Source organism: Zalophus californianus, chromosome 9 (genome assembly GCF_009762305.2).
Source record: "Zalophus californianus isolate mZalCal1 chromosome 9, mZalCal1.pri.v2, whole genome shotgun sequence".
Lineage (NCBI taxonomy): Eukaryota > Metazoa > Chordata > Mammalia > Carnivora > Otariidae > Zalophus > Zalophus californianus.
Window position 1 is genome coordinate 58,455,957 of NC_045603.1, and position 23,178 is coordinate 58,479,134.

At 41.7% G+C, this 23,178-nt stretch overlaps 1 protein-coding gene and 1 pseudogene across 1 annotated transcript; one reads left to right on the plus strand and one right to left on the minus strand.

Moving 5' to 3' along the window:
- Positions 1 to 9,593: 9,593 nt before the first annotated feature.
- On the plus strand, positions 9,594 to 11,535 carry LOC113922905 (annotated as a pseudogene).
- A 7,756-nt stretch (positions 11,536 to 19,291) lies between these two features.
- On the minus strand, positions 19,292 to 19,775 carry LOC113922688 (60S ribosomal protein L27a-like). Its single transcript, XM_035721880.1, has one exon. It carries the CDS (start codon positions 19,773 to 19,775, stop codon positions 19,329 to 19,331), a length of 447 nt encoding a protein of 148 aa, XP_035577773.1. The 3' UTR covers positions 19,292 to 19,328.
- Between the last annotated feature and the right edge of the window lie 3,403 nt (positions 19,776 to 23,178).

The window sequence follows — 23,178 nt, forward strand, 5'->3', positions numbered from 1 at the left end:
TGTTTTATTTCCTTCAGTTTGGTACAGGAAGACAAGTGTTGGGAATAATACTCCTTCGAATTTATTTTATTTTTTAAAGATTTTATTTATTTGAGAGAATGAGACACAGAGAGCACAAGCATGAGCAGGGAGAGGAGCAGAGGGAGAGGGAGAAGCAGACTCCCGGCTGAGCAGGGAGCCCAACATGGGGCCCGATCCCAGGACTCCAGGATCATGATCTGAGCCAAAGGCAGATGCTTAACAAACTGAGCCACCCAGGCACCCCTACTTCTTTTAATTTTTTAAAAAATTGTGAGTGTATGACTCAATTAGCAACACTAGTTTCTATACATGTTTGCTCAGACTTCAGTGAATAGTAATTAGGTTATAATAAAATGAAACTTAGAACAACTTAGAACATTAATTTCTCATGTTAATTTATGTGTGTCATTATTCTCATGCTGCATAGCAATGGGGCCTTTTTACCTCCCTTACTGGTTCTTTCTGAAGCTCTTTTGAAATTTTACCTTCTCAGATGCCACCCCAAGATGGCATTGTGGGACAAACTAATACAAGAAGAGGTATTTACGCCAAAAAGAGCTGTCACTTAATTTTTGCATATGCGATTCACCTCCCCCTGCCCCCGCAACTTATCACAAGCTTTCTTTCTATCCAGCTGCTAGTGTAGAGAGCAATGGAGGTCTGTAACGAACTGTAATGTTCTTCACCGTAATGAACTGTCTTAGTTGTTCCAAGTTCTTAGCCTGACTCATAAGGTCCCACACAATCTGGCCTCATTTTTTGCCATCCCTCAACTCTGGCCAAACCGCTCCAACTATACTAACTACTTTCTATTCATTGAATGAGCCATATTCTCTCTGACCTTCAGTCATTTGCCCTTATGGGTCCCTCTGCCTATAATACTCTTCCTTAGTCTTTGGATCTCAATGTCATCCACTCTAGGAAGACTTCCATTACACTCCAATATTAATTTAGGTGCCTCTCTAAACTTGCTTCCTTACTTAGGTTTGTAATGACATTTATTACAGTACCTTGTTATGCTTGTTCACTTGTTAGCCCTCTTCTTCCTCATTAGATCATTGCACTCCAGGGCACCTGGGTGGCTGAGATGGTTAAGCGTCTGCCTTCGACTCAGGTCATGATCTCCAGGTCCTGGGATCGAGCCCCACGTTGGGTTCCCAGCTCAGCGGGGAGTCTGCTTCTCCCTCTCCCTCTGCTTATGCTCAGTCTCTCTCTCTCTCTCTCAAAATGAATAAAATCTTTAAAAAAAAGTCATTGCACTCCTTGAGCCCTGGGACTGTTTATCATCACTGCATCCCGGTACCCCAAATAGTAAATTCTCAAATAATTGAATAAATAAGGCCACAAGCCATGTGTAGAAACAGAAGATGAGGGATAATTTGTGCCTCGAACAGCTGAGCTCAGTTAACGAGGACTTGCCTTGGGCACCTCAGTGTGAGGCTAAAAGCCTGAGTTCCCTTGTGTAGGACCCCTGCACAATTGTAAAGATTTTATAAATATGACTTAATTGGCTTATATATAGATGTTTGATGTTTTTTAAGTTCAGGTGTTTTAGAGAAATTTATACTTTGAAAACTATTATTAAGGAGAGATTAATTGCTTTGCAAAAGGGTATGCCACAGTAAACCTTTAAATTTCCTGGATCTTAAGTAGTTTGATTAAAGTTTATTTTGATATTTGTTGGGCCATGTTGTTAGTCATTGTGTCAGTCTGGAGGGATGCAATTATGAATACATTGTAGAGCCTTCATTTAAGGAAGCTATTAAGTTGTATAATTCACTAATTAAATACTAGGCAGATTTAATTAAGTGCTAGACAGCACTGTTTTGAGGGATAACTAAGAGAGAAACATTTCTTCTAATTGGGGGAATGGAAAGACTTAATGGTGGTGTTGGATTTTGAAGATTATGACTCACATCTCAAGAAAGGCAGGAAGGGGAGAGCAAGCATGGCAGCACAAAAGGGATATGATGAGTTTGCTTTCAATTCTGTAGGGGCAAAAAAAAAATCTGTAGGGGCACCTTTCCTTACAAAAAAAATTAGTGTTGATATAGGATGAAAATTTGCACATAAACTAGTGTTTTTCAAAATGTCGGTCATGAAATCGATTTAGAAAGTGGTGACTAGTAGTGTGTTTTGTTTCTCAAGTTTTTTTTTTTTTAAGATTTATTTATTTTAGGGGCGCCTGGGTGGCTCAGTTGGTTAAGTGTCCAACTCTTGGTTTCAGCTCAGGTCATGATCTCAGGGTTGTGAGATGGAGCCCTGCATTGGGCTCCCTGCTCAGCACAGAGTCTGCTTGAGGTTCTCTCCCTCTGCTCCTTCCCTCGCTTGCACACTTTCTCTGTCAAAATAAATAAAGTCTTTTAAAAAAGAGATTTATTTATTTTAGAGAGAGAAAGAGAGGGAGAGAGAGTCTCAAGTGGACTCTGAGCTGAGCACAGAGACAGAAGTGGGGCTCAATTTTATGACCCTGCGATCACAACCTGAGCCAAAACCAAGAGTTGGACATGACCGACCGCACCACCAAGGCGCCCCAAGATTTTGTTTTTAAGTAATCTTTACACCCAAGTGGGGCTGGAACTTACAACCCTGAGATCAAGAGTCACATGCCCTATCGACTGAGCCAGCCACACACCCCACTAGTGATATTTCTAAATGGAGTAGAATAGAAAATAGCAGAGACTGATGCTTAATTAGGAGTAAATATGTCTCAGGATAATTTTGTTTCAGTATATATGTATATCACTATATCTATCAGTGTTGAGTGAGAACATAAAATGTATTTCTTACCTTGGTTTGCAGGAAAATAAATTTGAAAGCCACTAATAAAAATCAATAGTAAGGGGCTAGGGCCCCTTACATCACACGCTCTCTCTCTAGCCTCTGTATTTGGGATGGATGGGGTAGAAGGATACTAGTTTTAATTATTTCCCCAGTGGGCTCTTGTAGCTTATGGCAAAGTAAGTTAGCTCCTCTCTTACTTCTTAATCTTGAGGCTATTTTACTGTTTATTTGGCAATTCTTTCCCCCTTGCAGATGATTCCAACTAATGTGTAAATAGTAAAGATTCTAGGGGTCTGGAAGTGAGTTATTTTAGAATCAGCCATTTACCCTCAGTGGCTCAGAGCCCATGTGTTAGTTTCTTATTATCCACTAGGTGGTACTGTGAGGGGCCGGTGTTCGCAAGTTATCCTGGCTCCAGACTCCCCCTTATTTTGAAACTAGCAGATAGGTTTACTTAGGCAGAAAATCTTTTTCTCTTCAAGCTCCCAGGCATTCCAGCACAGGGTGTCTAGATCTCCCTCCACTCCCCAACCATAACCTTGTCCTACAGATTGAGGAGGATAGAGACTCTGGGATCGAGAAGGTACAATTTTTTGTCAGTATTGCCATCTCTCAAAAGAGATCAGAAATGCTTTACAGGGGCGCCTGGGTGGCTCAGTTGGTTAAACCGCTGCCTTCAGCTCAGGCCATGATCCCAGGGTCCTGGGATCGAGCCCCACATCGGGCTCCCTGCTCATGCAGGAAGCCTGCTTCTCCCTCTGCCTGCTGCTCCCCCTATTTGTGCTCTCTCCCTCTCTCTCTCGCTCTCTCTGTGTGTCAAATAAATAAATAAAATCTTTAAAAAAAAAAGAATTCCTTCTTAAAAAAAAAAAAAAAGAGAAATGCTTTACATTCACCCGTGGAGATCAAAGAAGATGCTGAACTGCAGTGGAAGGAATGGAGGTTATACCCCCAAGACAATAACTGGCTTAGTGGGGGTAATGGAATTGGCTGGGAGGAGCGGAGGGAGAAGATGCTAAAGGATCTCTTCTTTGAGAGGCACCTGGGTGGCTCAGTCCATTAAGCAGAGTTAAGCTTCTGCCTTCAACTCAGGTCATGATCCTGGGATCCTGGGATGGAGTCCCCGTGTCGGGCTTCCAGGGAGCCTGCTTGTCCCTCTCCTCCCTGGTTGTGCTCTCACATGCTATCTCTGTCTCTCTCAAATAAATAAAATGTTTTTTTAAAAAATAAATATTTTTAGGGGCGCCTGGGTGTCTCAGTCGGTTAAGCTTCTGCTTTCGGCTCAGGTCATGATCCTGAGGTCCTGGGATCAAGCCCCACATCGGGCTCCCTGCTCGGCAGGAAGCCTGCTTCTCCCTCTCCCACTCCCCCTGCTTGTGCTCACTCTCTCTGTGAAGTAAATAAATAAAATCTAAAAAAAAAAAAAAAGGAAAGAAAAAGAACTGCTTTTAAAAATAAAGATTTTATTATTTTATTTTATTTAAAAATATTTATTTATTTGTCAGAGAGAGCGAGCACAAGCAGGGGGAGCGGCAGGCGGAGGGAGAGGCAGGCTCCCTCGGGCGCAGGGAGCCCTGATGGCAGGGCTCGATCCCAGGACCCCGGGATCATGACCTGAGCTGAAGGCAGACGCTTAACCAACTGAGCCACCCAGGAGTCCCCCCAAAATAAATATTTTTTAAAAAGGATCTCGGGGTGCCTGGGTGGCTCAGTTGGTTGAGAGTCTGCCTTCGGCTGAAGTCATACCCCACCTCAGGCTCTCTGTTCAGCGGGGCGTCTGCTTCTCCCCCTCCCTCTGCCTGCCACTCTCCCTGCTTGTGCTCTTTCTCTCTGTCAAATAAATAAGTAAAATCTTTAAAAAATGTTTTTTTAAAAAAGGATTCTTCCTTGGGAAAGCAACAAGTTATAGAATTTGATTATATTCAGCAAACATTTTTCAAGAGCTTTCTATAGGATAGGAGAACACAAAGTTGAATAAATTTTGGTACCTACTTTCTAGGTTCAAGAAAAACAGAGACAACACTCAACAATAATACAGTGTGATAAATAGGGGCATACACAGGGCACTGTGGAAGCATAGAAGGGACCCCTATGTCAGTTGTGGTAGTGGCGGCTGGGAGATGGTGACCAGGGAAATTTTCCCAGTAGAGATGACACCTAGGCTTTCATCCTGCGAAGATGAATAGGAGCCCTCCAAATCCACAAGGTTCTGCTGTACTCAAGTCTCCCCTGGTGACTTCATTTACTCCTGTGATTTCAACAACTACCTCTGTGCTAATAACTCTCAATGTTTCCCTAGCCCCGTCATCAAAACCTGCTCATCCAGTGTCTATTTGTATGTCACTGTTCAAATTCAACTTGTCTAAAACCAAGCACTGAAAAAGACCCAAGGCTTTGATTTTTATAGGAATCATATAATTTTTATCCTTATTCATTATATGGGTGGATATCACTTCCTGTACTTACTGCAAAATCACACTAACTGAATCTGCAACTGAGATCTCTCTCCACCACCCATTGCCCCAGTCTGTCCTACACACTTAGATCTTCAACAAGATTTTGTTGAGATTTTTAAAGATTCAAAAATCTTTAAGAAAAAAAGAAAAGACAACCACTCTAATAGAAAAAATGGCAAAACACAGACAATTCCAATTGATATGGTTAGATTTAAATCTACCACCATGCTGTTCGTTTTTATTTGTCCTATCTATTTTTTTTAAAGATTTTATTTATTTATTTGACAGAGAGAGAGAGCAGGTGAGCACAAGCAGAGTGAGTGGCAGAGGAAGAGGGAGAAGCAGGCTCCTGGCTGAGCAGGAAGTCCAACACGGGGCTCGATCCCAGGACCCTGGGATCATGACCTGAGCCGGAGGCAGATGCTTAACGAACTGAGCCACCCAGGCGCCCCGTCCTATCTATTTTTGTTCCTGTTTTCCTGCTGATGTTGAATTGAGTATTTTTAGTATTTCATTTTATCTTCACTTACTAACTATATATTGTTTTCAGTAGTTGCACTAAGGCTTACTATATGCATCTTTAACTTAACACAGATGATCTTCAAATAATATATGATTTCATGTGTAATATAAAAACCGTATAGTAGTATACATCCATTTTCCCTTTGCACATCCTTCTTGCTATTTTTTTTTTAAGGATTTTATTTATTTGACAGAGAGAGACAGCGAGAGGGAACACAAGCAGGGGAGTGGGAGAGGGAGAAGCAGGCTTCCCGCTGAGCAGGGAGCCCGATGTGGGGCTCGATCCCAAGACCCTGGGATCATGACCTGAGCTGAAGGCAGACGCTCAAAGACTGAGCCACCCAGGTGCCCCTCGCTATTGTTGTCATACATTTTACTTCTACATATATCCCACTGTATATTATTACTATTTTTGTCTTAAAGAATCTATTATTTTTATTTCTTTATTTTAAGTAAACTCTACACCCAGTTCAGGGCTCAAACTCACAACCCCAAGATCAAGAGTTGCAAGTTCTACTGATTGAGCCAACCAAGTGTCCCAAAGAGTCAATTATCTTTTAAACAACTTTTTAAAAATGTCTTTTATATTTACCTACATATTTACTATTTCCATTCCCTTAATTTGTTTGTGTTGATCTCAGTTTCTATTTGGTATCATCTCTCCTCCATCTGAAGAACCTCCTTTGACATGTCTGGTAATGTAAGTGATAAAATTTTTTAGCTTTTTTGGTCTTAAAATTTCTTTTTTGTCTTCATTTTTACAGACACTTTAAATACTATTGTAAGTTGACACTTGTTTCATTTAGCACTTTAAGGGTGTCAGTCCATCGTCTTCTGTCTTGAATGTTTCTGATTAGAAGTCAATGCTTATACTTGTCTTTGCTTCAGTATTTATATCTTTTTCTCTGTCTTCTTTTCAGATTTCCTTTTTATCATTGGTGTTTAGCAATTTGATTATGCTGTGTCTAGGTATAATTTTTTTGTATTTATCCTGTGTGAGATTCATCAGATTATTTGGATCTGGTAGTTGATATTTTTTCACTAAATCTTGTGAATTTTTTGCCGTAATTTCTGCAAATGTTCTTTTCTGCTCCCCTTGTTTTCCAGTGCTCCAAATTATATGTATGGTAGAATGCTTGGATCATCCAACAGATCACTGAGGCTCTCCTTATTTCCCCTCCAGCTTTCTTTTCTCTCTGTGCTTCAGGTAACATAGTTCTTATTTCTTTTCTTTTCTTTTCTTTTAAATTTTATTTATTTGACAGAGAGACACACAGCAAGAGAGGGAACACAAGCAGGGGGAGTGGGAGAGGGAGAAGCAGGCTTCCTGCCGAGCAGAGAGCCCGATGTGGGGCTCGATCCCAGGACCCTGGGATCATGACCTGAGCCGAAGGCAGATGCTTAATGACTGAGCCACCCGGCACCCCCATAGTTCTTATTTCTACATCTTTAAGTTCACTGATCTTTTCACCTTCATCATCTAATTTTCTGTTAAGGCCATACAATATTATTTTTCATTTCTTTTGTAGAGTCTCTATATCTTTCCTCATTGGATTTATGGTTTTCTTTAAATATTTGAACTTATAACTGATGTTTTGAAATCTTTAACTATTAATTGCATAATTTCTGTCATTTCTGGGTCTGTTTTTACTGTCTAATTTTTCTCCTGGCTATAGATCACATTTTTAAAAAATTTTGCTTATTTATCTATTTATTTGGTGGTTAGAAGGAGCATGTTTATTAGACACTGGACATTGTAAATGTTACATTGTGGAATTTCTGGATTTTATTGTCTTTCTTGAAGAGTATTGGGCTTTGTTCTGACAGGAAGTTAATTTACTTGCATATTAACTTGATACTTTTGAGGCAAATTTTTAAACTTTGTTAGGGCAGGTCTAGAGTAGCTTTATTCTTGAGTTAGTAGAAGTCCACTCCTAAGGCACAGCTTTTTTGAGGTAGCTAATGAATGCTCTGAATGTTTTTTTTTAAAGATTTTATTTATTTATTTATTTGAGAGAAAGAGAGAGAGAGAGAGAGAAACAGCATGAGAGGGGAGAGGGTCAGAGGGAGAAGCAGGCTCCCTGCTGAGCTGGGAGCCTGATGTGGAACTCCATCCCAGGACTCTGGGATCATGACCTGAGCCCAGGGCAGTCGTTTAACCAATTGAGCCAACCAGGCACCCAATGCTCTGAATGTTTGACATGGTCTCTCCAGTCTGACTAGTTAGAACTCTAATTTCCTCCATCCCTGTGTAAGCTCCAGTAATTATTCACTTTATAATTCCCCTGCAATTGTTCTTTACCTGGTAGTTTATTTTTGGCCAGTTTTAAGGAGTCTCCCCTCTCATGCCATGCATGTGCAGCCTACTGTTCAGCCAAAGACTCACAGGACCACTATGCAAATTTGTGGAGCTCTTTCTTTGCATAGCTCCCTTCTCTCTAGTACTTTCTCACAGAATCCAGCCTCCTCAGCCGCCCTGAAATCAAATCTCTGTCTCCTCAGCTCAACAAAACCACTGTACTCTGCTTGGATTTCCCATCCTTGTGTTATATAGTCTGAAGAGAATTTATGGGTAGATAGTTGGGATAATTGGAAAGTGCACATAATTTGCTTTTTCCTTTTCTCTTAGGGATCACAATCTTATGCTGCCTTTGCCCAATATCTTAAAACAGTAGTTTCATGAGGGGAAGTGGGGGGAATGGGGTAACTGGGTGGTGGGCATGAAGGAGGGCACGTGATGGAATGAGCACTGGGTGTTGTATGCAACTGATGAATCACTGAACTCTACCTCTGAAACTAATAATATACTATATTGTTAATTAATTGAACTTAAATTTTAAAAAAAGGAACCCCCCAAAACACACAGTAGTTTCATATATTTTGTGCAGTTTTCTTGGGGTGTGTGTGTGTGTTTGTGTGTGTGTGTGTGTGGTGGGAGGGCTAGTCTGATGCCAGTTACTTTGTCATAGTCAGAAATAAGAAGACAATTCAATTTTCACTTGATATAGAATTTCTTTTAGTTCTTCAAAGATGTCATTCCATTGTCTTCTGACTTGTATTGTTATCTTTGTTTTCCTATGTGTAATGTTTCTTTATCAGAAATGAAAAGTAAAACAACCAAATACTTTATTCTTTATTTTTTTAAGATTTTATTTATTTATTTGACAGAGAGAGAAGCACAAGACAGGGGACACAAGCAGGGGGAGTGGCAGAAGGAGAACCAGGTTTCCCGCCGAGCAGGGAGCCCGATTGGGGCTCGATCCCAGGACCCTGGGATCATGACCTGAGCCAAAGGCATCTGCTTAACGACTGAGCCACCCAGGCGCCCCCCAAATACAATTTATTCTTATGTTATTAAGAAAAAAAGAACTTGGTGTGGTAAGTATCAGGGAAATGGGTATATTCATACTTCTTGTGGTATAAATTTTCAAAATATTCTGGCGGGGTTAATTTGACCTAAGATACTAATCATCTAAAATATTTTTCTAGGCACATAGGAGAATGCATATATAGAGAACAGCTTTTTTTTTTTTTTAAGATTTTATTTATTTATTTGACAGAGACACAGTGAGAGAGGGAACACAAGCAGGGGGAGTGGGAGAGGGAGAAGCAGGCTTCCCGCTGATTAGGGAGCCCGATGCGATGCGGGACTTGGGGACTTGGGGACTTGGGGCTCGATCCCAGGAGCCTGGGGCCATGACCTGAGCCAAAGGCAGACGCCTAATGACTGAGCCACCCAGGCGCCCCATAGAAGAGCTTTTTATTTAAAAAGTAATAGGAGTCCGCTCCCAAGCGCATCTGCAATTCAAAATGTCACACCCATCCCGTCAAACTAATCCCTTCAACCCCAGTAACCCCCAGGTCTTTTTTGGTGTGGATATTGGAGGGAGAAAGTTGGTAGAATTGTCTTAGAATTGTTTGCAGATGTTGTACCCAAAACTGCGGAAAATTTTTGTGCTTTGTGTACAGGAGAAAAAGGCATTGGACTCACCACTGGGAAACCTCTCCATTTCAATGGATGCTCTTTCCATTGAATTTTTAAGAAATTTATGAATCAAGGTATAGACTTCTCATATCAAAATCGGACTGGTAGAGAAAGTATTTATGGTGAAAAACTTGAGGATGAAAATTTCTTTTTTTTTTTAAAGATTTTATTTATTTATTTGAGAGAGAGAGGGACAGAGAGACAGAGAGAGAGAGCATAAGCGGAGAGAGAGAAGCAGACTCCCTGCTGCGCAGGGAGCCTGATGCTGGGCTCCATCCCAGGACCCTGAGATCATGACCTGAGCCAAAGGCAGATGCCCAACCAACTGAGCCTTCCAGGTGCCCTGAAAAAAAAAATTTTTTTTAAATAAATCCTCTTTTTTTTAAAATTTTATTTACTTATTCATGAGAGACAGAGATAGAGAGAGAGAGAGGCAGAGGGAGAAGCAGGCTCCCAGGCAGCAGGGAGCCTGACGCGGGACTCGATCCCGGGACCCTGGCATCACGGCCTGAGCCGAAGGCAGACGCTTAACCATCTGAGCCACCCAGGTGCCCGAAAAAAAGTTTTTTAAAGATTTTATTTATTTATTTGACGGGGAGAGACACAGCAAGAGAGGGAACACAAGTAGGGGGAGTGGGAGAGGGAGAAGCAGGCTCCCCGCGGAGCAGAGAGCCCCACGTGGGGCTCAATCCCAGGATCCTGGGATCATGACCCAAGCCGAAGGCAGACGCTTAATGACTGAGCCACCCAGGCAACCCTGAAGATGGAAATTTCTATTATAAGCATGATCAGGAAGGTCTATTGAGCATGGCAAACGAAGGCTGCAATACAAATGGTTCTCAGTTCTTTATCACAATAGTTTTGACTCTTCATTTGGATTGGAGACAGGTGGTATTTGGCCAAGTAATTAAAGGAATGGGTGTGGCAAGGATACTGGAAAATGTATAAGTGAAAGGTGAAAAACCTGCCAAATTGTGCATTATTGCAGAATGTGGAGAATTGAAAGAAGGGGATGATCGGGGGATATTCCCAAAAGATGGCTCTGGTGACAGTCATCCAGATTTCCCTGAGGATGCAGATATAGATTTAAAAGATGTAGATAAAATTTTACTAATAACAGAAGACTTAAAAGACATCGGAAGTACTTTTTTCATATCCCAGAACTTGAAGATGGCCATTAAAAAATATGAGAAAGTGGGGCGCCTGGGTAGCTCAGTCGTTAAGCATATGCCTTCGGCTCGGGTCATGATCCTGGGGTCCTATGATCGAGCCCCGCATCGGGCTGTCTGCTCCGCAGGAGGCCTGCTTCTCTCTCTCCCACTCCCCCTGCCTGTGTTCCCTCTCTTGCTGTGTCTCTCTCTGTCAAATAAATAAATAAAATCTTAAAAAATATATATATATGAAAGTTTTAAGATATGTGGAAGGTTTAAAGACTGTTGTTGAGAAAGCAGATAGATCGAAGCTTGCCACTGATAGCTTTAAACTCCGTGCTGAATATTGGTGCTTGTAAAGTGAAGATGTCAAATTGGCAGGGAGCAACTGACAGTTGTTTGGAGGCTCTTGAAATTGACCCATCAAATACCAAAGCATTGTACCCTAGAGCTCAAGGATGGTAAGGATTAAAAGAATATGATCAAGCGCTGGCTGATCTTAAGAAAGCTAGCACGGGAAGATAAAGCTATCCAGGCAGAATTGCTGAAAGTCAAACAAAAGATAAAGGCAAAGAAAGGTAAAGAGAATGCAGCGTATGCAAAATTGTTTGCCTAGTAAGGAACTCAGTTTTATTTAAATATTATGCATTGATAGTATAAAGGCAATAAGAAAATTTAAAGGTTTTGTCTGTTATATATGATCCCTGATGTGTTTCCTTTGATACTTCAGTTTCCCATTATTTACAGTTTAGGAATACTAAAAAAGATTCACTCTTTAAAAAAAAAAGTGTTACAAAAAACAAACAAACCCCAAAAAAAAAAAAAAAAAAAAAAAACAAACAAGAAAACCCAAACTAAAACAAAAAGAAATCATGCTGATTACATTTATATAAAATATAAAAATAAGTAAAACCATTACTACTGTTAAGAAGTTAAGATGGTAGGGAATGGCTGGGTGGCTCAGTTGGTTAAGCGACCCCCTTCGGCTCAGGTCATGATCCTGGAGTCCCGGGATCAAGTCCCACATCGGGCTCCCTGCTCAGCGGGGAGTCTGCTTCTCCCTCTGACCCTCTTCCCTCTTGTGCTCTCTATCTCTCATTCTCTCTCTCTCAAATAAATAAATAAAATCTTAAAAAAAAATCTTTCATGATACTACATTTAGAGCTACTTCATTCTTTTTTTTTAAATGATTTTATTCATTTATTTGAGAGAGAGCACACAGGAGCAGAGTGGGGGTGGTGAGGGGCAGTGGGAGAGGGAGAAGCAGACTCCCCAGTGAGCTGGGAGCCCAATACGGGGCTTGATCCCAGGACCCTGAGATCATGACCTGAGCTAAAGGCAGACGCTTATCCCACTGAGCCACCCAGGTGCCCCTACTTCATTCTTTTTAATGCTTGTACTTTATTCCTTTATGTATCAATATCTATTTAGCCAGTTCCCTCATGATGGCTATTCAAGGTATTTCCAACATTTTATTGATAAAAATAATGCTACAACAAACATGTTAGGGGCGCCTGGGTGGCTCAGACGTTGAGCGTCTGCCTTCGGCTCAGGTCATGATCCCAGGATCCTGGGATCGAGCCCCGCACCGGACTCTCTGCTCGGTGGGAAGCCTGCTTCTCCCTCTCCCACTCCCCCTGCTTGTGTTCCTGCTCTTGCTGTCTCTCTCTCTGTCAAATAAATAAATAAAATATTAAAAAAATAAAAAAACAAACATGTTAATAGCTTATTTAGACAAATGAAGTTATTATACTTACTTATATATCCTACACTCCTTTAAAAAATCAGATTTTTTTAAAAAGATTTATTTATGTCTTTTAGAGAGAGAGCATGAACTCATGTGCAAGTGGGGGAGGGACAGAAGGAGAGAGAATCTCAAGCGGATTCCCCACTGAGCACAAAGCCCCAACCGGGGGCTTGATCTTATGACCCTGAGATCGTGACCTGAGTGGAAACCAAGAGTCAGATGCTCAACTGCGCCACCCAGGTGCCCCTAAAAATCAGATATTTTAAATGAAAGTCGAAGTATTGAGAATGACTAATGGAATATGTGGGTAATGTGTGAATTTGAAGGGAAAGAATCGGGGTTTTAGCAATCCTATTTTTTTTAAAGATTTTTATTTATTTATTGAGAGAGAGAGAATGGTAGAGAAAGAGCGTGAGAGGGAAGGAGGTCAGAGGGAGAGGCAGACTCCCCGCCGAGCAGGGAGCCCGATGCGGGACTCGATCCCGGCACTCCAGGATCATGACCCGAGCCGAAGGTAGTCGCTTAACCAACCGAGCCACCCAGGCACCCAGCAGTCCTATTTTTATTAAGTATATATTCAAGTCAACAAACCAGAAAGCGATGTAAAACTAACTCTTGTTAAAGACTATGACTAAAAAAGAAAATAAAGACTATGACTGAATTGGTGAGCCTTCTCTAGATTAAGGCTACTTTCTCACTATGGAATTTCTCTTAAGGGCTCCACTTAATTTCCCAAACACATCCTTTCTGTTCCATGCTCAGAAGCTGCCTGGTTTATCTCTGTTCACTCAAAACTATCAGACCTGTTTGGTAGCAGGTGATGTACATTTTTAAGATTTAAGATGTTTCTAACAAAATTTTCTGGCTTCAGTGTTTTGTTGGGAAAACAGATATCATTTGATTCCCAATCCTTTGTACATGACCTATGTTTTCTCTTTGAAATCTTTCGGGATCCTAATCGTAGCCAATGAGGTTTATCCGAGGCGCAATTATTGCTAATTGAAATCTTTCAGGATCCTCTCTGTAAGGTGATGATGTGATTGGTATATTTTTGTATTATTTACTCAATAATTTCCTCCTTCCTATTTCTCTGTTCCCTTTTCTCATATTGAATCTCTCTTGGACTGATACTTGAGTTTTTGTGCCTTTTCACTCTTTTTTTTTAAGATTAAAAAAATTTTTTTAAAACATTTTATTTGTCAGAGAGAGAGAGAAAGAGCGAGAGAGAGTACAAGCAGGGGGAGAGGCAGAGGGAGAGGGAGAAGCAGGCTCCCCGCTGAGCAGGGAGCCTGACTGGGGGCTCCATCCCAGGACCCCGGGATCATGACATGAGCCGAAGGCAGCCGCTTAAACGACTGAGCCACCCAGGTGTCCCAAGATTTTATTTTTTTAAGTAATCTCTACACCCAGCATGGGGCTCAAACCCACAACCCCAAGATCAAGAGTCACACACTCCACCAACTGAGCCAGCCACGTGCCCCTGTGCCTCTTCATCCTATTGCCAGTCTTTTTGTTCTACTTTCTTGGAGATTTCATTCACTTTAACTTCCAACTTTTCTAACGGAATGTTTTTATTTTGGCTATCATATTTTTAATTTCCATGACTTCTTTCTTCTTTTATTTTTATTTTTTTAAAGAATTTATTTATTTATTGGACAGAGAGAGACACAGCGAGAGAGGGAACACCAGCAAGGGGAGTGGGAGAGGGAGAAACAGGGCTCCTGCTGAGCAGGGAGCCCGATGTGGGGCTCGATCCCAGGACCCTGGGATCATGACCTGAGTCGAAGGCAGACGCCTAACGACTGAGCCACCCAGGCGCCCCTCTTCTTTTATTTTTTAAGAATAGTATCCTGGGGGTGCTTGGATGGCTCAGTTGGTTGGGCTTTCGACTCTTGGTTTTGGCTCAGGTCATGATTTTCAGGTTGTGAGATAGAGCCTGCTTAGGGCTCTGCACTCAGCAGGGAGTCTGCTCCTCTCCCCCTCCCTCTCCCTCTGCCCCTTTACCTGCTCACATGTGCGTACACATGCGTGCTCTCTCTCTCAAATAAATAAATAAATCTTTTTAAAAAATAGTATCCTGGGGGTGCCTGGGTGGCTCAGTCGTTAAGCGTCTGCCTTCAGCTCAGGTCATGATCCCAGGGTCCTGGGATTGAGGCCCACATTGGGCTCCCTGCTCAGCGGGAAGCCTGCTTCTCCCTCTCCCACTCCCTCTGCTTGTGTTCCCTCTCTCGCCGTGTCTCTTTCTGTCAAATAAATAAATAAAATCTTAAAAAAAATAGTATCCTGTACTTGTTTCATGGTATTATTTTTTTATCTTTCTGAAGATATGAATTATGTATATATTTAAAAATCTTTTCCAGGGTGCCTGGGTGGCTCAGTCAGTTAAGCTTCTGCCTTCAGCTCAAGTCATGATCCCAACACCAGGGATCGAACCCCACATCAGGCTCTCTGCTCAGCAGGGAGTCTGCTTCTCCCTCTCCCCCCACTCATGCTTGCTTTCTCTCTCTCCCTCTCTGAAGTAAATAAATAAAATCGTAAAAAAAATAATAAAAAAATAAAAATCTTTTTCTGTTGTTTAGTCTCTTTGTTTTTTTTCCAAGTCCCGTCCCTCCTTTTTTGTTTGTTTGTTTTGGTCTCAGTTTTCCATATTGGAAACTTTTCTCAGATTATCTTGTGAACTGTGAACTGTGACTGTCCATTTATCTGTGAGAATGTGGAACTAAAAAACAAAACAAAACAAAACAAAAAAACAGTTATTAGCTCTGTGTGTTTCAGAGGTATATTGATAGATAAGTTTCATTGTGGGGTGAGCAGGCAGTGAGTTGGCTTTTTGTTGAGGGGAACCCAAGTATCAGTAGCTGTAAGTTCCTCGGGAGCTATTCAGTCTCTCCAGAGAACCCTCCAGTTTTCTGTGCGGTGGGTAAAATTGTGGCTGCTAGCTTGCCAGCAGCTGGGAAGGAAAAGGGGTCTCATTCTTCAGGGTCGCAACTGTGGTAGGCACAAAAAATGCACCCTACTCCAAGACACATTCGCTTTCTAGTCCCCAGGACCTGTGAATATTATATAGCCAAAGAGTGACTATTTTTATGGAAAGATGTGATGAAATTAATGATCTAAAGAAGAGTTTATCCTGGATTGTCTGGGTGGAACCTAAATGTAATCACACATATCCTTATAGGAGAGAGGCAGGGGAAGATTAGATGGAGGTCTGCAGGGAGGAGAAGGCCATGTGAAGCTAGAGGCGGAAATTGGAATGATGTGGTGATAAGCCAAGGAACATCTAGAGCCACCAGAAGCTGGAAGAGGCAAGGAACAGGTTCCTCCCTAGAGCCTTTGGAGGGTATGTGACTGCTGACAGTTTGCTTTTGAACTTTTGTTCTCTGGGCTATGAGAAAACAGATCTGTTTTGTTTGTTTGTTTGTTTTGTTTTGTTTTAAAGATCTTTTTTATTTTATTTTATTTTTTTAAAGATTTTATTTATTTATTTATTTGAGAGAGAGAGAATGAGAGATAGAGAGCACAAGAGGGAAGAGGGTCAGAGGGAGAAGCAGACTCCCCGCTGAGCAGGGAGCCCGATGTGGGACTCGATTCCGGGACTCCGGGATCATGACCTGAGCCGAAGGCAGTCGCTTAACCAACTGAGCCACCCAGGCGCCCTAAAGATCTTTTTTAAAAGATGTTATTTATTTACTTGACAGAAAGAGACACAGTGAGAGAGGGAACACAAGCAGGGGGAGTGGGAGAGGGAGAAGCAGGCTTCCCGCTGAGCAGGAAGACTGACGTGGGGCCAGGCGCCCCAGATCTCTGTTGTTTTAATGCCACCAAATTTCTGTTAATTTGAGAGTGCAGCCACAGGAAACGAATACAGTGACTTTCACTTAAACTCCTGTTTTCAGGGGCAACTGGGTGGCTCAGTCATTGAGTGTCTGCCTTCAGCTCAGGTCATGATCCCAGGGTCCTGGGATCGAGCCCCACATCGGGCTCCCTGCTCTGCGGGAAGCCTGCTTCTCCCTCTCCCACTCCCCCTGCTTGTGTTCCCTCTCTCGCTGTGTCTCTCTCTGACAAATACATAAATAAAAATCTTATAAATAAATAAATAAATAAATAAACAAACTCTTGTTTTCAGTCTGATTTCATGTCCTACTCTCTCCCCTGGATCCTCTGGCTCAATTTCTCTGAGGAAGGAACTTCGTATTTCCTCCTGGGCAGTTCCCTGAGCAAGCTACCTGGCCAGGGAAACATGGGAATGGGGATCTTATATAAACTAGAGAAATTGTCCTTTCCCACCGCCATCTGAGGTACTGGTGCCTCCAAGTTCTGAGGCTTCTGGAATGAGGAGTCGGTGGGGTTGTAAATTGGCTGCTGTCTTATTGGTTTCACCCATTATGGGTATTTAGGCTTCAACTTGCTCCAAATTGTAAAGTTATCACTCTTCTACTGGATTTCCTTTTTCCAAAATATGTCATCTCTCATCGACTATTGACTTCTTTCCTATTCTTCTTGTCCTTGTGGGTTTATTTCTTTTTTTATTCCTTTACTAACATTTTTGAGGAGAGAGTGTTCTATGTGCGTGTTTAACAGGGATTTTTTTTTTCAACTTTTCAAACTGATATTTTTCTATTTCCGAATTTACAATTTTTTAAAAGATTTATTTATTTATCTTAAAGAGAGAGCATGAGTGGGAGGGGCAGAGGGAGAAGGAGAGAGCATCTAAAGCAAACCTCATGCTGAGCACCCTGAGCCCAAACCCAAGACCCCAAGATCATGAACAGAGCCGAAACCAAGAGTTGGACATTTAACCAACTGCACCACTGAGGCCCCCTCTATTTCTGAATTTTAAATGTTTATTTGATCATAATGGCTTCTGGGTTTTGCTTCATGCTTAGAAACACCTTTAAAAAAGAATACTTTTAGGGGCACCTGAGTGGCTCAGTCGTTAAGCGTCTGCTTCGGCTGGGGTCATGATCCCAGGGTCCTGGGATTGAGCCCCGCATAGGGATCCCTGCTCAGCGGGGAGTCTGCTTCTCCCTCTCCCTCTGCCTGCCTCTCCCCCTGCTTGTGCTTTCGCTCTCTCTCTGTCAAATAAATAAATAAATAAATCTTTAAAAAAATAAATAAAAAATAAAGAATACTTTTATGGTTCAATAACTTACCTTTCAATCACTGATCTGCAGTTTATTTGAGTTCATTTAATGACATAAGCTCTAGCTTTTCTTTTTTAATGGCAAATAGTTGCCCTAATTCCACTCATTGAAAAATCTACTCTTTCCTCACCGACTTGAAATGTCCTATTTATTATATGTGCTAAAATTTTTTAAAGGTTCTTTTTTTGATTGATGGATAATGTTATTTCTAAATTTGGAAGGGTCATCTTATATTTGTTCTCATATATACACTAGTAGTTTTTTTATTTTTATTTTTATTTATTTATTTGAGAGAGAATGAGAGCATGAGAGGGGGGAGGGTCAGAGGGAGAAGGAGACTCCCCGCTGAGCAGGGAGCCTGATGCGGGACTCGATCCCGGGACCCCAGGATCATGACCTGAGCCGAAGGCAGTCGCTTAACCAACTGAGCCACCCAGGCGCCCTACACTAGTAGTTTTTTTAATTAATAAACTTTATTTTTTTTAGAGCAATTTTAGGTTCACAGCAAGATTGATCGGGTACAGAGAGTTCCCATAAACCCCCTACCCTCACACATGCAAAACTTCCCCCACTATTGACTTTCCACATCACAGTGGTACATTTATTACAATGTTGAACCTATATTGACACATCATTATCACTTAAAGTCCATAGTTTACATTAGGGCTCACTCTTGCTGTTGAACGTGCTATGGGTTTTGACAAATATCTAATGACATGTATCTACCATTGTAGTATCATACATGATAGTTCCACTGCCCTGAAAGTCCTCTGTATTCTGCCTGTTTATCCCCCAACCCATGGCAACCACTGATCTTTTTACTGTATCTGTAGTTTTGCCTTTTCCAGAATGTCATATGTAACCTTTCCAGATTGGCTTCTTTCAGTTAGTAATATGCTAACATATAATAACATGGTTCCTCCATGTGTTTTCATGGCTTGATAGCTCATTTTTTCAGCACTGAATAATATTCCATAGTCTGGATGTACTACTACAATTTATCTGTTCACTTACTGAAGGACATCTTGATTGCTTCTAAGTTTTGGCAATTATGAGTAAAGCTGCTATAAACATTCATGTGCAGGTTTTTGTGTGGACATAAGTTTGGTTCATTTGGGTAAACACAAAGGAGTGTGATTGCACGATTGTATGGTAAGAGTATGTTTAGTTTTGTAAGAAACTGCCAAACTATCTTCCAAAGTGGCTAGTCCATTTTGCATTCCCACCAGCGATAAATGAGAGTTCCTGTTGCTCCATATACTTGTCAGCATTTGGTTTTGCCAGTGTTTTAGATTTTGGCCATTCTAGTTGGTATGCAGTGATAACTCACTGTTGATTTAATTTGTAATTCCCTAATGATATAGGATGTTGAACATCTTTTCATACGCTTACTTGCTATCTGTAGATCTTCTTTGATGAGATGTCTAGGTCTTTCACCATTTTTATTTATTTATTTTATTTTATTTTATTTATTTTTTTGCACTTGTTAGCATTTAATGAATGCCCTCAAATGTGGCTTCAAGGTACTAGAACGCAGGCGCCCCCAACACCCTTAATCTTCTCCTCTGCTCTTCTACTGAAGAATTTGGCCTTCACGATGACAGGCTGTTTTGGGAGTTTTCCCTTTCCCAAAACTTTGTAGTAGCCCGATCGCACCACATCAATGATAGGAGCAGCTCCAGTCTTGTTTTTGGCAGCACTTACCCGTGTCTGCTCACTGACCAAGGTCCACAGTTTATCAAGGTTGACAGTTGGGCAGAAGCTCTGGTTCCTTTTTAAGTGGTAATGTCTCATACCAACTTTTCCAAAGTATCCTGGATGATATTTGTCGAAGTTGATCCTGTGGTGATGCATGCCACCAGCATTACCCTGGCCTCCTGGGTGCTTCCGGTGCTTGTCAATGCGGCCGTGGCCGTGGTTCACGTGGCCCCGAGGTTTCCGGGTCTTCCTCAGTCTGGATGGCATGTTGGCAACTCAGACGGAAAATATTTATTTATTTTAAAGATTTTATTTTATTTATTTGACAGAGAGAGAGATGGAGAGCAGGAACACAAGCAGGGGGAGTGGGAGAGGGAGAAGCAGGCTTCTCGCGGAGCAGGGAGCCCGATGCAGGGCTCGATCCATTTTAAAAAAATCAGGTGGTTCAGGGGCTGGGTGGCTCATTCGGTTAACCGTCTGCTTTCTGCTCAGGTCATGATCCTGGGGTCCTGGGATTGAGCGCCTCATCAGGCTCCCTGCTGAGCAGGCTCTCTGCTTCTCCCTCTCCCTCTGTCTGCTGCTCTGCCTGCTTGTGCACGCCCTCTCTCTTTGTCTCTCTGTCAAATAAATAAAATCTTAAAAAAAAAATCAGGTGGTTCATTTTCTTGTCACTGAGGGTTTTTTTTTTAAGATTTTATTTATTTATTTGAGGGGAAGTAGGGGCAGAGGGAGAGGAGAGAGTCAGTCTCCAGCAGACTTGCTGCTGAATACAGAGCTTGACTCAGGGGCTCAATCTCACAACCCTGAGATCAGGACCTGAGCTGAAATCAAGAGTTGGACGCTTAACTGACTGAGCCACCCAGGCGCCCCATCTTATTACTGAATTTTAAGAGTTTTTTTTGTATATTTTGGATACCAGTCCTTTATCAGATGTGTCTTTCGCAAATATCTTCTATCACCCTTTAGCATGTCTTCTCATTCTCTTGACATTGTCTTTCTCACAGAAGTTTTTAATTTTACTGAAGTTCAGCTTATTAGTTGTTTCTGTCATGGATCATGCCTTTGGCATTGTCTCTGAAAAGTCTTTGCTGTATTCAGGGTCATCTACGTTTTCTCCTAGGAGTTTTATAGTTTTATGCTTACATTTAGGTCTATGATCCATTTTGAGTTAAGATCTGTGTCTGGATTTTTCATGTGAATTTCCCCATGTCAAGATCCTTAATTTTATCATTTGTAAAGCCCTTTTGGCCATGTAAGGGAACATATTTAGAGATTCTGGGGATTAGAACATGGACATATTTGTGGGTCATTATGGAGCGTACCGTTGGGTTACGAAGAGTCAAGAGCAAGGATGCATCTGGTCTTGTGGGACCAGCAAAGAGAAACTACCATGAACCCAGGTGTGTTCTTCCTGTCTCTCTTCTCATTTTGCCTCTGATCTTCTGTTTTGGGCTTCTTTCCTAGCAATAGGCTTCTTCTGGTTCTCTGTCCTCAGAGGGGGGAAAATTAGCCATAACTCACTGTCCGACCTTTACATGTTTCAGACCTGGTCACATGAAGAGACTAACTTATTTCTTTTTCAGACCCAGTTCCTGGGGTGTGGGGAGGAATACACCTACTTGACTCAGTTGTCTATCTCTAGTTCAGTTAGCTGGTCTGGAGGACAGAGTTTTACATAGCATAAATACGGCTGCTGGCAGTCACCCATTTAACGATGTGGAAGGGGGACAGAGAAGGGTAATCACTGTGAGATGGACAAATTTCCCAAAGAAGTAACCACCACATTTATGTACATATACCTCTTACTCTCTGACCATATATTTTCATAATCTACTTGGGGAATATTGGTGGAAAAGTTTAAGAGGCACCAATAAATTCAGTAAGTGAAGCAGTGAATGACAGATAAATACAATTTTTACCAATACTCATTTCTGATATTTGCAAGGGTATATTTTGGCTAGTCAGAAGAACAAACGATTCTTTTGATTTGCCCTCAAATAAATGTCCTTAATCCAAGCTAGGTTCAGCTTCTTATGCTCAACTCCCCAACTTTTTACTTGCTTCTTTTTCACTCTCTTTTGTCACTGGCCTCCACCATTGGCCTCATAGCAGAGGGCTAACATGCTTGCTTATCAATTCTTTTTGATCTTATTGACCACCAATGGCTACTCTGGTCAGTGACCAGCCTTAATTTGTGGCCAGTGATAAACTAGATATTTCTCCATCTGTTCCAGCTCTTGGTTCCCAAATATCTCTCAGATCTTTCCTCCCAGTGTGCTCCTATCCCATCAATGTCTGGCTTTTTGAAGGCAGGCAGTTAGGTATTATCTCAAGTTTTTACAAAGGGGAAGCATCACTCCTATAATAACACTCCCCCACACATACTAGGAGTGTTACAAAAATGGGCAACAGGCAAGCACACACATCCTTAAGAATAGCTTCTGGATAAAAAAATCTGAGGATACATGAGGCGCCTGGTGGCTCGGTTGGCTGGCCCTTCGACTCTTGAATTCACATGATCTTTGGGTCTAACCCTGCGTTGGGCTCCACACTCAGTGGGGAGTCTGAGTCTCTCCTTCTCTCTCTCTCTAAAAATAAGTGAATAGAGAAATCTTAAAAAAAAAATCTGAGAATATACTCTTTAGGATCAACAATCTTCTTTCTCAATTATCTTTTTCTATTTCTCATTTCAAAACTTCTTTCACAGCTCAAACTCAAACTGGAACTTTGCCCCTTTGACATTTCATTTTTTTAAAAGATTTATTTATTTATCTTAGAGAGAAGCAAGCACAGGGTGGGGGAGGGGCAGAGGGAGAGAGAGACTCTCAAGCCGACTCCATGCTGAGCAGGGAGCCCAACTCGGGGCTCAATGTGGTGCTCAATTTCACGACCCTGAGATCATGACCTGAGTCAGAGTCAAGAGTCGGAGACTTAACTGACTGAGCCACCCAGGTGCCCCTTGCCCCTTTTGACAGTTTAAAATCCTTTAGCTCTTTCTTCCTCACTATATGCAGGATATACTTGTTTACCATGTTGATCCTTCCCTCATTGTCAAATTAATGAATTCACTAAAAAACAAAAATATAACCACACTGGTGAACCCTCCACTATCCTTTTTAAATAAGTTAGGAACAAAACAAGGAGCACAAAGGAGAACCCTCTCCCTACATGCCTCCCCCCTTAAGGGCAGCTTTCTCACCCCACTAGCCTTCTCCGCAGTTGCTCGCCTGGCAGAAGAAGAATTGGGTTACTCCTAGGTCTCCTTCCCCCATCTAGTTACTACCCTTTTCAAAAGGGGAAGTCAGGGCTGAATTCTTTCCTTTGCCACCTCCCTATCAAAGCCTTTTGCCAATAAACAGGGATCCAAACATGAAATTTCCAGGCCCATGACAGTCCCCAAACATGAGGACAGATCTGTTTCTTGGGGTCACAAAGTGAGGACAGGAAGCCAAAGTGCTCCCCACATCCCACTGCTCTTGGGAAAAGCAACAAAAATCAGTTTGGTTTTCATTAAGAAAAAGGCAGCCATTCCCAGAAGGAGCAAAAATCCTTTGTGTTACCATCATTTCCCTATCATCCTAGATGCTGAAAGAACGTTTAAGTTTTTTCCCCCATTAAATAATTATTTTTTAAAGATTTTATTTATTTGAGAGAGAGAGAAAGAGAGCAC